At 38.0% G+C, this 13,199-nt stretch overlaps 1 protein-coding gene across 2 annotated transcripts; it reads left to right on the forward strand.

The window, feature by feature from the left end:
- Positions 1-694: 694 nt before the first annotated feature.
- Positions 695-10,354, forward strand: LOC129282263 (protein phosphatase Mn(2+)-dependent 1K-like). Of its 2 annotated transcripts, none has more exons than XM_064113183.1 (5): positions 695-889; positions 1,731-2,332; positions 2,740-2,938; positions 3,454-3,571; positions 6,057-10,354. In XM_064113183.1, the coding sequence occupies exons 2-5, from the start codon at positions 1,789-1,791 to the stop codon at positions 6,312-6,314; spliced, it is 1,119 nt and encodes a 372-aa protein (XP_063969253.1). In that variant the 5' UTR covers positions 695-889; positions 1,731-1,788; the 3' UTR covers positions 6,315-10,354. The 2 variants fall into 2 exon arrangements, with proteins under 2 accessions (XP_063969253.1, XP_063969254.1); XM_064113184.1 differs by having other exon boundaries at positions 1,760-2,332.
- Positions 10,355-13,199: the final 2,845 nt, after the last annotated feature.

The raw sequence follows: 13,199 nt of genomic DNA on the forward strand, positions 1-13,199 counted from the left end.
AAAATGAAAATTTTCTTGCCATATTATTTTCCACCAAAAGAGGGCGTACACAAAAATATGCCCAAAATTCAAGTTTTTGAGCGCTCTAGTGAATACAAAAATTATTCCCAATTTACTAATGAAAAATTAATTGCAAATGTATGGAAATTAGTAATTTTGGTCACAAAAGTGATCATTTTTTAAAGTGTGTGCTCTGTACAGCATTGGTATACAAATAATGCATGCAGCCGAGTGCGTTAGTGGAAATGCAGAGCACGCGAGGTTTCTTTAGATAGGAGTCGCACTGTGCACGAGCCGCTTGCGGCGAGTGCCCAGTGTGCTCCATCTGAAGAAACCGAGCTTTCTCTGCATTTACCTTTACGCACGACAGAGCAAGTGCATTATTTGTTTTATAAAATAGCAACACAGAAACAATTTTTTTTAAAGTTACAGTACAGTTTTGTTGGGCTTCTACCGCACTGGTTTGCTCGAGCGTGCAATGTCAATTTTCGTTGCACACCTTTTGCACTACCGTGCAGTGCACAAAAAAAGTTGGATGTCATGTGACGCGTATTGACCAATCGCGATGCTTGAAATAATACAGCTATTTTATAACATGCCATAGTCCAACCTGTAGATTCCCCACAGGCAGGGTGGTTGCAGTGAACAAGTGGCGGCGGTGACTTCTTTCATCTCCCGTTGATTTTGTCTTTGTAGTATTGTACACAACGAGCGCACACACACGAGAAGAGAGGTGACTTATTTCAGGAAAAGGCAAAAAAGTGTAGCAAAGGTGTATAATTCAGGGAGAGACTAATCATGCTAATTCAGATCAACGTAATCACTTGACACCCGTCACTAGTCACTACAACATCATCAGTACTAGTGTGACTGCGAGGCCGAGCCCGAGGTTAGTATTACTTTATGGTCAAAGATACTAAGGAGTAAGGTGAAGATTGGACACTTTGGCGATTTTTTGAAACGCTCGATAAATGCTCATGGGGAAGGACGCCCACTAGCGTTGAGTAAGTAAACCATCCCACATCGGCACGCTGTGTATAAAAGTATAGGGAAAATGAGAAGGTGGACTTTGGAGAGGGCTCAAGTCAAGGGCAGCGCATGGGCATAATTCCACCTTTTATTACCCAGAAACCTCTTAAATATATTCATCTCTAATTAAAAAAAAAAATTGAAATATTTTTTTTTAATGTAAAAATCGTATATTCCTTCACCCCTTCACCATTTCATGTTTTGTACACAACCACTCACACATGCACACATGCATGCGAGGTTAGCTATTGGCTAACCCAGGGAGCCCAGGAGTCAACCGTGCAAAACGAGGAAGACACGGGACTGGGGTAGATAGGGATCTCAAAGTAATCTTAATAAAATGTGGAAACAGAAATTATGCACTTACCTCGATTATATGGATGAAGGTCTATTGTGACACAGAATCCTGACATCGAGGCACAAACTGGACCCTCAAAAAAAGTAAAAGTTAGACGTCTATGTCGCGTTCGCTTTGGCATTGATCGGCTATTTTGTTTTCAATTTTAGCACACTCATATGGTAGCATATAACTATTGTCTTTCTTTATGATTGAAATAATGCATGATTTATTGCTTTACCCTATTTTCTTCTCATTTTAAAGCTTTGTCATGGGACACTCTGCCCACTGATTTAACTAATCTAACATGGATCTAAATGTTGGTACCTGCCTTCACCACTTCCCATATCTTTTATTCACACAGGCACAGGGTTTTTTCATGTCTCATTTCAGTTGTGTCCAACCATCATGGTGATGTCATCATGCTAAAAAGGAACTTTACCATGTTCAGGAAACTCTTGTTATTGGACTATAGCACGATACCAAAAGTGCTTCAAAACAACATACGAAACATGACTCGGTCAGAGATTAGATGCAGTCACAGATTGAGTCGCTCTGTAAATGCGGCATCTGCAAGATACAGTTCATCCAGTCGTGGGGTCAACTGGGATAACTTTGGAATCTGGGACAGCAGGATCGAAGAGCCCATCCTTTTACAGCAAAGCATCAAACATGGTATCCCCATACCAAAAATATCTGTTGGGCGCATCGGAAAGGAATCCCTCATCGGTCGCAGGGCAGAGAACGAGGATCGGATATGCATCAAGGAACTCCGTCCAAACCTTCTTTATGTTGGTATCTTTGATGGACATGCTGGATCCATGGCAGTGGACTATGTGCATCATAATCTAGAGTTTCATCTCAACTTTTGGTTGGAAAGAGAGTATGATTTACAGATTGTCTTGAAGAAAGCCTTTGAGGATCTGAACAATAAGCTGACACGCTACCTCTACATTCATTACCCAGGTACACAAAGTAGCCTAGGTTTATATTGTAAGAAATACTTTGAAGGGTAATAACAAAAGGAGGAAACAGGTAGAGAGATCATAGTATAGTTTGACTCTTATCACTCTGGTTATATTTTTTTATATGCGCTGACTGAGATGTAAATTCCATTTTAAAGGCTTAGCCTTTGTTTCCTGAAATAATTATTTGTAAGTGTTGTGACCTTATTGGATTTGAATTTCTGGTACAATATCTATCGGGCAAGACTGTTGAGACTGAGTTCTTTTAGATTATACTTTAATAATAAGGCATTCAACATTGAAGAAAAAATATGAAGCTTTCATCCATTTTTGGCCTCTTGGAACACTTTGTTGTGGACTGGTAATGCATTAAGTATCCAAACTTTTCTTCATTCCAATACAATACAGAACCTGAGCATGAGCATACAGGTTCAACGGCTACTGTGTCACTTCTACGGAATGGAAATGAGCTTGTCTTGGGCAATCTGGGTGATAGTCGTGCCATTCTCTGTCGTAATGGGAAGGCGTTAAGATTGACTAATGACCATGATCCAGAGTACAATACTAAAGAAAAAGAAAGGATCAAAGCGTCTGATGGATATATCACGTAAGATTCTAGACAAATACCCTTTTCTTATACACCAATACCATTATGGCTTATTACTGATCACATCGGAAAGCATTTTCTGAAGCCTCTTATAAAGCATCTTATATTACTGCCATATATCTTTTATGAATATGAAGAACAAGATTAACCCTGAAACGGTTCTAAAAAAAGCCAATGTGTATCTTTTTAAAAGTAGTGCATCTTCCATCTATGCAACACCAGAAATGTTTTGTCCGCACAAAAGAAAGTGAAATAGTGTAGTTATGAGTTGAAATAAGTCACAGAATTCTGGATGTCAATTTCTCAAATTGAATAATGATGTGGAGTTTTAGGCTTTGTGAAAACAAGAAAATCTGGAGAACAATAAATCAATTACAGCATGATTCTCCTTCCAGCTTTACAAACACTTATTCCTATTTCAATTTTTTGGGTGGTAAAAATCATGCAATGCTAATCTTTGATGTACTCAATTAGTAATATTACCTTTCACTATACTTTGATTGTTTGTTATACAGCTGGAACAGTCTTGGGAAGCCCCTTGTTAATGGTATATTGACCATGACTAGGAGCTTTGGTGACATCACCCTCAAGAGATATGGAGTCATTGCAACACCAGAAACAAGATCATTAGAGGTAAGTATTTGGTGAATTTCTGATTGGTCAACACACACTCTATTTACGGTACTTTCCATTTGGTATCGTCTCACATTGTCTAATCTCCATCTACAACCTGTTCATATAACCATTTGGTCTAATGGTCATTTAGCCCATTCACAATTTGCCAAATTTCTAGTTGGGCTTTGTGCTTTTTGTCTAATATCTTCTATAAGAAATGAAGGTTATTGGCAATTATACCAAATTAATAGTAACCAAATGGAATTAGCCCATGTGGTATTATACATTCTGAGAATTAGACCATCTGCAAGTAGACCAAGTGGGTTTAGCCATGATGGTATAAGATGATCTGAGAATTAGACCATCTACAATTAGACCAAGTGGGTTTAGCCATGATAGTGTTAGATGATCTGAGAATTAGACCATCTACAATTAGACCAAGTAGGTTAAGCCATGATAGTGTTAGATGATCTGAGAATTAGACCATCTGCCAGTAGACCAAGTGGGTTTAGCCATGATAGTGTTAGATGATCTGAGAATTAGACCATCTGCCAGTAGACCAAGTGGGTTAAACTTATGCCATGATGGTGTTGGATGATCTGAGAAATAGACCATCTACAAGTAGACCAAGTGGGTTTAGCCATGATGGTATAAGATGATCTGAGAATTAGACCATCTGCCAGTAGACCAAGTGGGTTTAGCCATGATGGTATAAGATGATCTGAGAATTAGACCATCTGCCAGTAGACCAAGTGGGTTTAGCCATGATGGTATAAGATGATCTGAGAATTAGACCATCTGCCAGTAGACCAAGTGGGTTTAGCCATGATGGTATAAGATGATCTGAGAATTAGACCATCTGCCAGTAGACCAAGTGGGTTTAGCCATGATGGTATAAGATGATCTGAGAATTAGACCATCTACAATTAGACCAAGTGGGTTTAGCCATGATAGTGTTAGATGATCTGAGAATTAGACCAAGTGGGTTAAGCCATGATAGTGTTAGATGATCTGAGAATTAGACCATCTGCCAGTAGACCAAGTGGGTTTAGCCATGATAGTGTTAGATGATCTGAGAATTAGACCATCTGCCAGTAGACCAAGTGGGTTAAACTTATGCCATGATGGTGTTGGATGATCTGAGAAATAGACCATCTACAAGTAGACCAAGTGGGTTTAGCCATGATGGTATAAGATGATCTGAGAATTAGACCATCTGCCAGTAGACCAAGTGGGTTTAGCCATGATGGTATAAGATGATCTGAGAATTAGACCATCTGCCAGTAGACCAAGTGGGTTTAGCCATGATGGTATAAGATGATCTGAGAATTAGACCATCTGCCAGTAGACCAAGTGGGTTTAGCCATGATGGTATAAGATGATCTGAGAATTAGACCATCTGCCAGTAGACCAAGTGGGTTTAGCCATGATGGTATAAGATGATCTGAGAATTAGACCATCTGCCAGTAGACCAAGTGGGTTTAGCCATGATGGTATAAGATGATCTGAGAATTAGACCATCTGCCAGTAGACCAAGTGGGTTTAGCCATGATGGTATAAGATGATCTGAGAATTAGACCATCTACAATTAGACCAAGTGGGTTTAGCCATGATAGTGTTAGATGATCTGAGAATTAGACCATCTACAAGTAGACCAAGTGGGTTAAGCCATGATAGTGTTAGACAATATGATAATTAGACCATCTGCAAGTAGACCAAGTGGGTTTAGCCATGATGGTGTTAGATGATCTGAGAAATAGACCAAGTGGGTTTAGCCATGATAGTGTTAGATAGTGATCTGAGAAGCAGTCAACTGCTTGTAGACCAAGTGTTTGTAACAGTTGCCCTATTTTCATGAATAATTTTTGTTGTATGCAAATCTTGTGGTTTGTGCATATATGGCTTGAATGATTTAACACTCACAAATTCCTTATGCCTTTCATTATATGAAATATTTGGATCCTTCTAGCCTTGGTGATGGAGAAGCTCACCCCAATAATGATGATTTTACATTTTCATTCATTTATACTCAATTGAAAGATGAAAAACAAACATTACAATTGCAATCAAAATACACATTTTGTCATGTTAATATCAGTAAAGGAGTTAATACATTGTCAGAGTAACCAAGTTTTTACAATAAATGATTAAAACAATTTGGAGTTAAGGAGGTGGAGAAAACTAATAACCACAGCTCCAGGCTTATTGTAGATCTTATCACAATTGAAAGATATTTCTCTTCAATTAGTGATTCTTGCCTAATATCAGAATGCATAGGGCTTGTCAAGGGTATTCCCATTCTATTCTATCAAACTCATTCATTTGTTTGTTCCTTTGATCATTCGTTCATTCATTCGTTCAATTCATTCATCCATTCATGCATTCCTTCCTTCCTTCATTCATTCATTCATTCCACTCAATCACCCACGCACTCATGTACTCACCCGTTCATTCATTCAATTAAGGATTAACAATCAAAAATTCTAATTCCATTATTTTTAAGGTAAAACATGGACGAGATAGCTTCCTAGTCTTCTGCACTGACGGCGTTCACTTTGTAATGAGTGATCAAGAGATGTGCGATTCCATCAGTCTATGTCATAACGCTCATGAGGCTGCTAGCTTTATATGTGATCAAGCCCTTCAGTTTGGCAGTGAGGACAATGCTAGTGTGATCGTAGTTCCCCTGGGGCAATGGGGACGTGACAATGGACCCACCCTTATACACAGTCTGAGATGGCAAGGCCGATCAGGAGCTTGACGTTGGATAAAAATCTCTATCTGCATCTTTTAAGATCTTGCATGTTTAATCCAGTGCAAGAAGTATGCATTTGGCATAAATAGCTATAATTGCCGTGTACTGCAGGGATAACTAGCATCTGGAGAATTGAAAAGTATTTCATCAACATTTGTAGTCCGATCTTTTTTTCTTGGTTTTGATTGGCTGATGATCACAGTTCCTATGGTAACTGTCAGATAAAATATATAATGTGGGATAAAATGTCCTGAAAGAAAAACTCCCCTGAGGAGATTTTATCAATAACTGTCAGCTGCCAAGTGCTTCAAAGCATATGAAAATCAAAGAGGGTTGTTATATAATAACAATTTGTAACATATCAATAGTGCTTGATACAATGTTTATATTAAAGCGTTGCATACTATTACCCTGGCTTGCACACGGCTATCCTGATCGGACGCTCAAGCATTCAAGGATTTCCTTCCCACTGGGTACCCATATACTACACCTGGGTAGAGAGTGGCAAATGTAAATAAATGCCTTGCCAAAGGACGCGAGTGTTGTCATATGGCAACCCTCCTTGATTTCGATTAGCTGTGAAGTACAGGTGTCTGACAGCTCCTATAAGGATCTGCCAGAAAAAAAACCTATGGTCTGAATCTGTGCTATAATTAGGGGAACCTAAACATTTCACAAAATTCATTTACACTGTATCAGTGTTATCTTTTCTCAGGCTTTGATGATGAAAATGGATAGTTTAGATGTCGTTTTAAAAGAAATGTATTTATATTTTAACTGACAAATGTGCTCATAATTTTAATCTATGCCATTAGTAGTTTGCATCTTATTTAACTATCCGCAGTAAAGTTCAACTCAAGCACAATTTGACTAAGCATTATCACAATGCTCCACGGACATAATTGTGTATTTTCACGTTTACATGTCAGTAAACTAAAACAGTTGATGAAGACTACACTGTCACTGAGCTATCCAGTAGGCCACCATATTGTCCATTGGTTATGTGTGTAACCTGAGCCATCCCATGAAAGGCGGCTCTTGATTGGCTTCTGCCATATTGGTTGCTGATGAGTATCAAGCTGTACACTGTACATAGTCTTTTGCCATCAGACCCTATATACTATCCTTCAGGAGGCCTTGACAAAATTCAAAAATTTAAGTACACCTGGGGCCCATCTTACAAAGAGTTGCAATTGATCCAATCAATCGCAACTATGGAAAGCCAGCAAAGTCAACATAGAAAATGCATGTTTATTTTATTTTTTAATCTAGATATGAATGTATTATCTATAAATTCAATGATTTCTTGACAATTTGGTGTGATCTCCTTTGTTTACAAAGGACATTTTGCAAATTTCCTGTAGAAAAAATGATGACACTGATGAATTTCTATAGAGTTACGAGTGATTGGATTAATCATAACTCTTTGTAAGACGGGGCCCTGAAGTTCAGAACACAGGCTCTTGTATTTTGTTCAGGGTTCTAATTCATTGTTTTCACATCATGGCAACAAGAAATCATCTGTAGCAGTTGACAAGAAAACTGCAAGTGTTACTCTGTATGTGGTATGTAGTGTCAATGACATATTTAACTTTGTTTCTTTCATAACCTCGTGTAGTTTTATAAAGCTGTTCGGAAGTTAAACATGACTTTGCATACAACTGGGACATGTTTTTGAAAGCTACGTCACGTGTTATCAGATTCTTAATTATTATTTCCATCAGCAGAAGTTGCAATCTGATCTTTGTAGATTCAGATGCTTGTTGTTGTTTGAGGTTGAATTCAGTCCAACTTTGTTGAAAGTCCCGTACTGACCACACAGAAACATTTTTGGCACTGAACAAAGTCCTAGCAGTAGGCCCAGTCACATTTTTCAGATTGTGATGTCAAGCATTGATCCAAGATGTAAATAATGTGTTGTGGCATTAGGTATCGCTGTTAATTATTATTTGCTCATTATTAGCACAATTAACGACATTTTTTGGGCCGGTAAAAGGGAATTTAGGGTAGCTCATAAGCACAAGAACATGTCACCAGTCATGTGAATCAAAAGTTGTGCGTAAATTGTATGAACAGCTTTATGGAAACCATCTTGTGGTGTTAGTCACAATTATATATTTAATCTTAAGGCCCTGTCACATTGTTCTATGCAAGCCTTGCATATAATGACTTGAGGTAACTATTTTTGCTAATGCAGGCCGCTCGCATTGACGGTTATCTGGCTGGTATCTCATTCAGCTGCCCGCAGGAGCCCTCGCAAGTCTGATTTGCACGTTGGAAAGTTTTGAACATGCTCAAAACTTTGTTGTGGGAGAGATAATAATAATAGCTGGATTTTTATAGCACTTTTTGCCTGAGGATACAAAGCGCTGCTATTATTACCCCGGCTTTAGCTCGAGCTACCATCACCGGCGCTCAGAGCATGCAAGGAATAATCCTGCTGGGTACCCATTCACCTCACCCTGGGTCAAGTGCAGCACAGTGTGGATAAATTTCTTGCTGAAGGAAAACATGCCTTGGCTAGGTTTCAAACCCATGACCCTCTGTTCGAAAGGCAAGAGTCAGAACCACTAGACCACGACACACACAGGCAATCGCCTGCAAAGCTTGCACGGAACGATGTGACAGGACCTTAAATCAAGTTTTCATACGGTGCTGTGGATAGTACCTTAATTGGTTTATATCAATCCTTGTGAATGTTTTGTAAACTGTTTATGAACTTTTTCATGACTTCACACATGACTGGAACGTGTTTTTAAGTGCCAACTCAGCTACATAGAAATATATCATTTAGCACAAGAAAGGATCACCAGTCGTGCATTGGAGTCATTTGTAACTTGTGATCAGGTTTATGAGACATTGATTCACCTCATAACTATGAATCTTGAGACATCACACAAAACCATTCTCTCATATCATATTGCCATACATTGCCTAACATAAATTTGTAGATTTATAATTTAATTGATATTTTGATATGCTGCTTTACGATTATGAAGAAGGAGAAGAGGAGTACTTGCATTTCTACTCGATATTATAGTGTTCTATTTTGTGATTGATTCTACCTAGTTTTTGTCTAACCATGCATCTATTTCTTTTTATTTAATGAATTCATTTTGTTCACAAAATGATAATTATTTAATCTTCATTCTGTTTTCCAAAGTATGTGCAAATTCCTATTATGCAATGTATTTCATATTAATTCATTTCATCTGGTCTTCCTTCTCCCCTTCTCTTTCTATTCTTACCTTTCTCTCTGTCTTCTCTTACCGTCCTTTCTTATTTTTCCTTACATGTTCTGTATATTTTTCACCATGTTGGTTGAATATGACAACAATATCGAAAGAAAATGATATTCAATGAATATACATTATGGAGCAATGATAGATGTACTATTTACATAAACTTTTGTGATGATGTAAAACAAATAGGGGTCTTTGTTGCGCTTTTGAACAGAAAGCGAGCTTAGAATAAAATGCAAAATTTACTTCTGTAATTGTCATAATTCTCAGACATGATTGTCATTACTGTATTCAACTCACCATTGTCCCAGGGTATTGATTTGCCATTAAAATACCAACCCTACCAACCCCTATCCATCACACCTGTTCAATAGATTAGTCATTTTAATAACAGCTGAATAGTAATTACTTTTGAACAAAAATGGATATTCATGGATTTTGGACAATTATTTAAGGAGGATAACATATCGCCATGACGGACTATGATAGTTTATGAATTTGAGTACCCAAATATACAATGTTTGCAGTCGTAATGTATGACAATGGACGTTCTAATCTCTTTCGATTCATTTTATTTCAGTATGTGGTTCAGTAAGATCTCTGAAGATCAATAGTATTAACATCTTCTTACCTCATGTTCTTTATACATGTATTTGTGACAGATTTAACCTTAATATTGTATACTTTCTGCTTTAGTAGTAAAACACAATCAGGTATCAATATATGATAGTATTCTTTGAATGATGTACAAAACATTTATTTCCTGTTGAATGTAATTAAATTATAAAGCGATTGAAAATGAAATATTGCTGTTCAATTCTTTCAATGCATTTTACTTGTTGACTTTGGGGGGGGGGGGGATAGAACAATATATCATTCTGAACAATAGGTTTGCCGCTTGAATTTACGCCAGTGCTTGTTGAGTGTTTGTAGGCTATAACAGTGATGTTAAACATGTGTTATGCATTGTCGTCAGACACTTCCATTTTGAATGATACAAAATTACAAATGCATGTGCGGGCAGGCAGGTAAATTAGCCTTAATTGAATCTGTTGCAACCACAGAAATATGTTTAATTTGGAGAAATTTGACTAAGGTGAGGTATATACATGTACATATTCACGTAAATTATATTTTGCATAATCTGGTATAACAAATTGCTTCAATTGTGTAAAGAATATATATTATATATTCTCCTAGAACATGCGGAAATGATCATTATTTTATATTTTTTGATGGAGAGTATCTTTATTATTATACACTTTATCTATAAAAAGGCGACAAATTGATATATAATGTAATAAACGGCAATAGGAATGATGAGCATGATGAGTATGTGACGTAATGAGCCCTCATTAGAACTTAATCCACGTTCTTATTTATTTGGATTTACATATACTTTGATGAAGAGACATAAAGTGACCTTTATCTAGGGGCAGCGCTAGGTTATTTAATGATAATGATACATCATATTTGAGGCTCCAATTTATCTAGTTGCCTATTCATGGCGCACTATATATTACCTTGGCTTTAGCTCCAGCTGCAAATAGCCGCTTGGTACATTCAAGGTTATGTGCAGCACAATGTGGGTGAATTTCTTGCTGAAGGAAAGCACGCCATGGCTAGGAATCGAACCCGCGTCCCTCTGATTGAAAGATGAGATTCGTAACCACTAGACCATGACGCAATGAATGGGGGGGGGGGGGGGGGGAGCAAGATTAACTCAATTTGACTTTACTACTCAGTTACAAGGATAATTTAGAACTACACGGCCCAGGGGCCCGTTTCATAAAGAGATACAAATGTTGTAACTTTGCCATTATGGCAACTACCATAGCAACCTTGATTTTGATTGGCCGCTGAGCTCTGTTACCGTGGTAGTTGCCATAATGGCAAAGTTACAACAGTTGTAAATCCTTTATGAAACGGACCCCAGATCTTTCCTGATTTTCTTCCGCATTTTTCACTTATTATTTATATTATTATATTATATTATAATTTTTTTTTTTTTGATAATCAATTTATTTTTTTTTATTTTTTTTGGAGGGGGGGGGGGGACCCCTTCCTTCATGCAAAAACAAGAAATTTGGCCAATATTGTTGATGGGTGTTTACCCCCTTCGCCTATACCACAACTCTAAAAATTGGGCGGAAGATTAATTGAGCCAAGACTCTAATGATTACAGCGCCAACACTCGGTTAGTGATTTCAGTTCCTCGGTCGTTCTGATTTCCTTACTTCAACTGAGTTTCCATATGATAACTAACCGCCCTTTCACTCAGTAAAAAATTGTAATTTGAATAATGATTCCAGTGAAAATAAGGATAATGACCAATATTTAGCACGTGTGAAACCAAACTAGAACATGATTGGACTCACGAATGCCAATCACAGTAAATACAATAGCAATCATTACAATAATGATTCAAGATTCACGTATGAAAAGGCCCTAAATCCATCCAAATAGAAGAACCGAGTTGAATTTGATATCCCATCTGTGGGGGAAATGGTTCAATTGGCTATTTGGCAATGGGCCTTTCACACGCGAATCTTTAATCATCATTGTAGTGATGATTGCTATTGTAATCTTGACTGTGATTAGCGTTCGTGATTCTAATCATGTTCTAGTTTGGTTTCACACGTGCGAAATATTCGTCATTAGCCTTATTTTTCACATGAATCATCATTCAAATTACGATTTTTTTTTACCGTGTGAAAGGGCGGAATAATACCACAGATCAACATTGCATAACTCTGACTAAAGGAAGCATGTAACAATAGTGTAAATTCCCTCTAAAAGAGCAAAAAGGGACCATCACTTTGCTTTTGATGACAATGCATTTTTAGGAAAATGGCCAACCAATCATTTCAGGATCAGCGTTTTCGATGACATTTTGTCAATAAGTAGAAATCAATTTGTGTAATTCAATCATGTTGAAAAATCAGGGTTTTCTGCTTAGGGGAGCTTCGCTCGGCCACTAGTGTGCGGGGGAAGGGGGGGGGGGCGTGGGGGTCTGCTCCATGAACACCTTCCCGGGCAGTACTCGGTGTTTTTTTTATAAGAGTGTGGGGGCAATACGACCTAAATGTGACTTATTTCTAGCTGTTTAATTTAATAGGGGTATTAATAGCTACAAGACCCGGGACCGATAATAAAAAAAGTTTAGCGATCATCGTAGAATAATATCTTTACGATTGAATGCATTGACTACAATGTAGAATCAATCGTGAAAATCAAGCGTACGATCAAATGACAACCTTTGTGTGACGGACACTAGCGTACCTACGGGGGGGGGGGGCAGAGGGGGCAGTCTGCCCCCCTGACGAGCCACAACCCATGCAAAGGACGTATCCCTGTCCCCCCTGACGAGCTTGAAAGACCTTTTTTGCCCCCCCCCCCCTGACGAGCTTGAAGACCTTTTATTGCCCCCCTGACGAGCTAGCTTTTTTTTTTTTTTTTTTTTTTGCTTGTCAAATTTTTTTCTGGTACGAAATCCTTCATTTGTGATTGAAGACCTTTTTTTTTTTTTTTTTTTGCTTGTCAATTTTTTTGGCGGACGGTTTTGCCCCCCCCCCCCCTGTGAAAAATCCTAGGTACGCCACTGGTGACGGACCTCCTGGAATTGACACTCTGTTCATAGTCTTCTATC

This window comes from Lytechinus pictus, chromosome 18, assembly GCF_037042905.1.
Source record: "Lytechinus pictus isolate F3 Inbred chromosome 18, Lp3.0, whole genome shotgun sequence".
In the NCBI taxonomy this organism is placed as follows: domain Eukaryota; kingdom Metazoa; phylum Echinodermata; class Echinoidea; order Temnopleuroida; family Toxopneustidae; genus Lytechinus; species Lytechinus pictus.

Bases quoted from the DNA above. Each gene is read 5' to 3' on its own strand.
- LOC129282263 (XM_064113183.1), top strand. From the start codon at position 1,789: ATGCTAAAAAGGAACTTTACCATGTTCAGGAAACTCTTGTTATTGGAC. The intron at 2,333-2,739 runs GTACACAAAGTA...AATACAATACAG, and splicing joins CCTCTACATTCATTACCCAG to AACCTGAGCATGAGCATACA. The intron at 3,572-6,056 runs GTAAGTATTTGG...ATTATTTTTAAG, and splicing joins CAGAAACAAGATCATTAGAG to GTAAAACATGGACGAGATAG.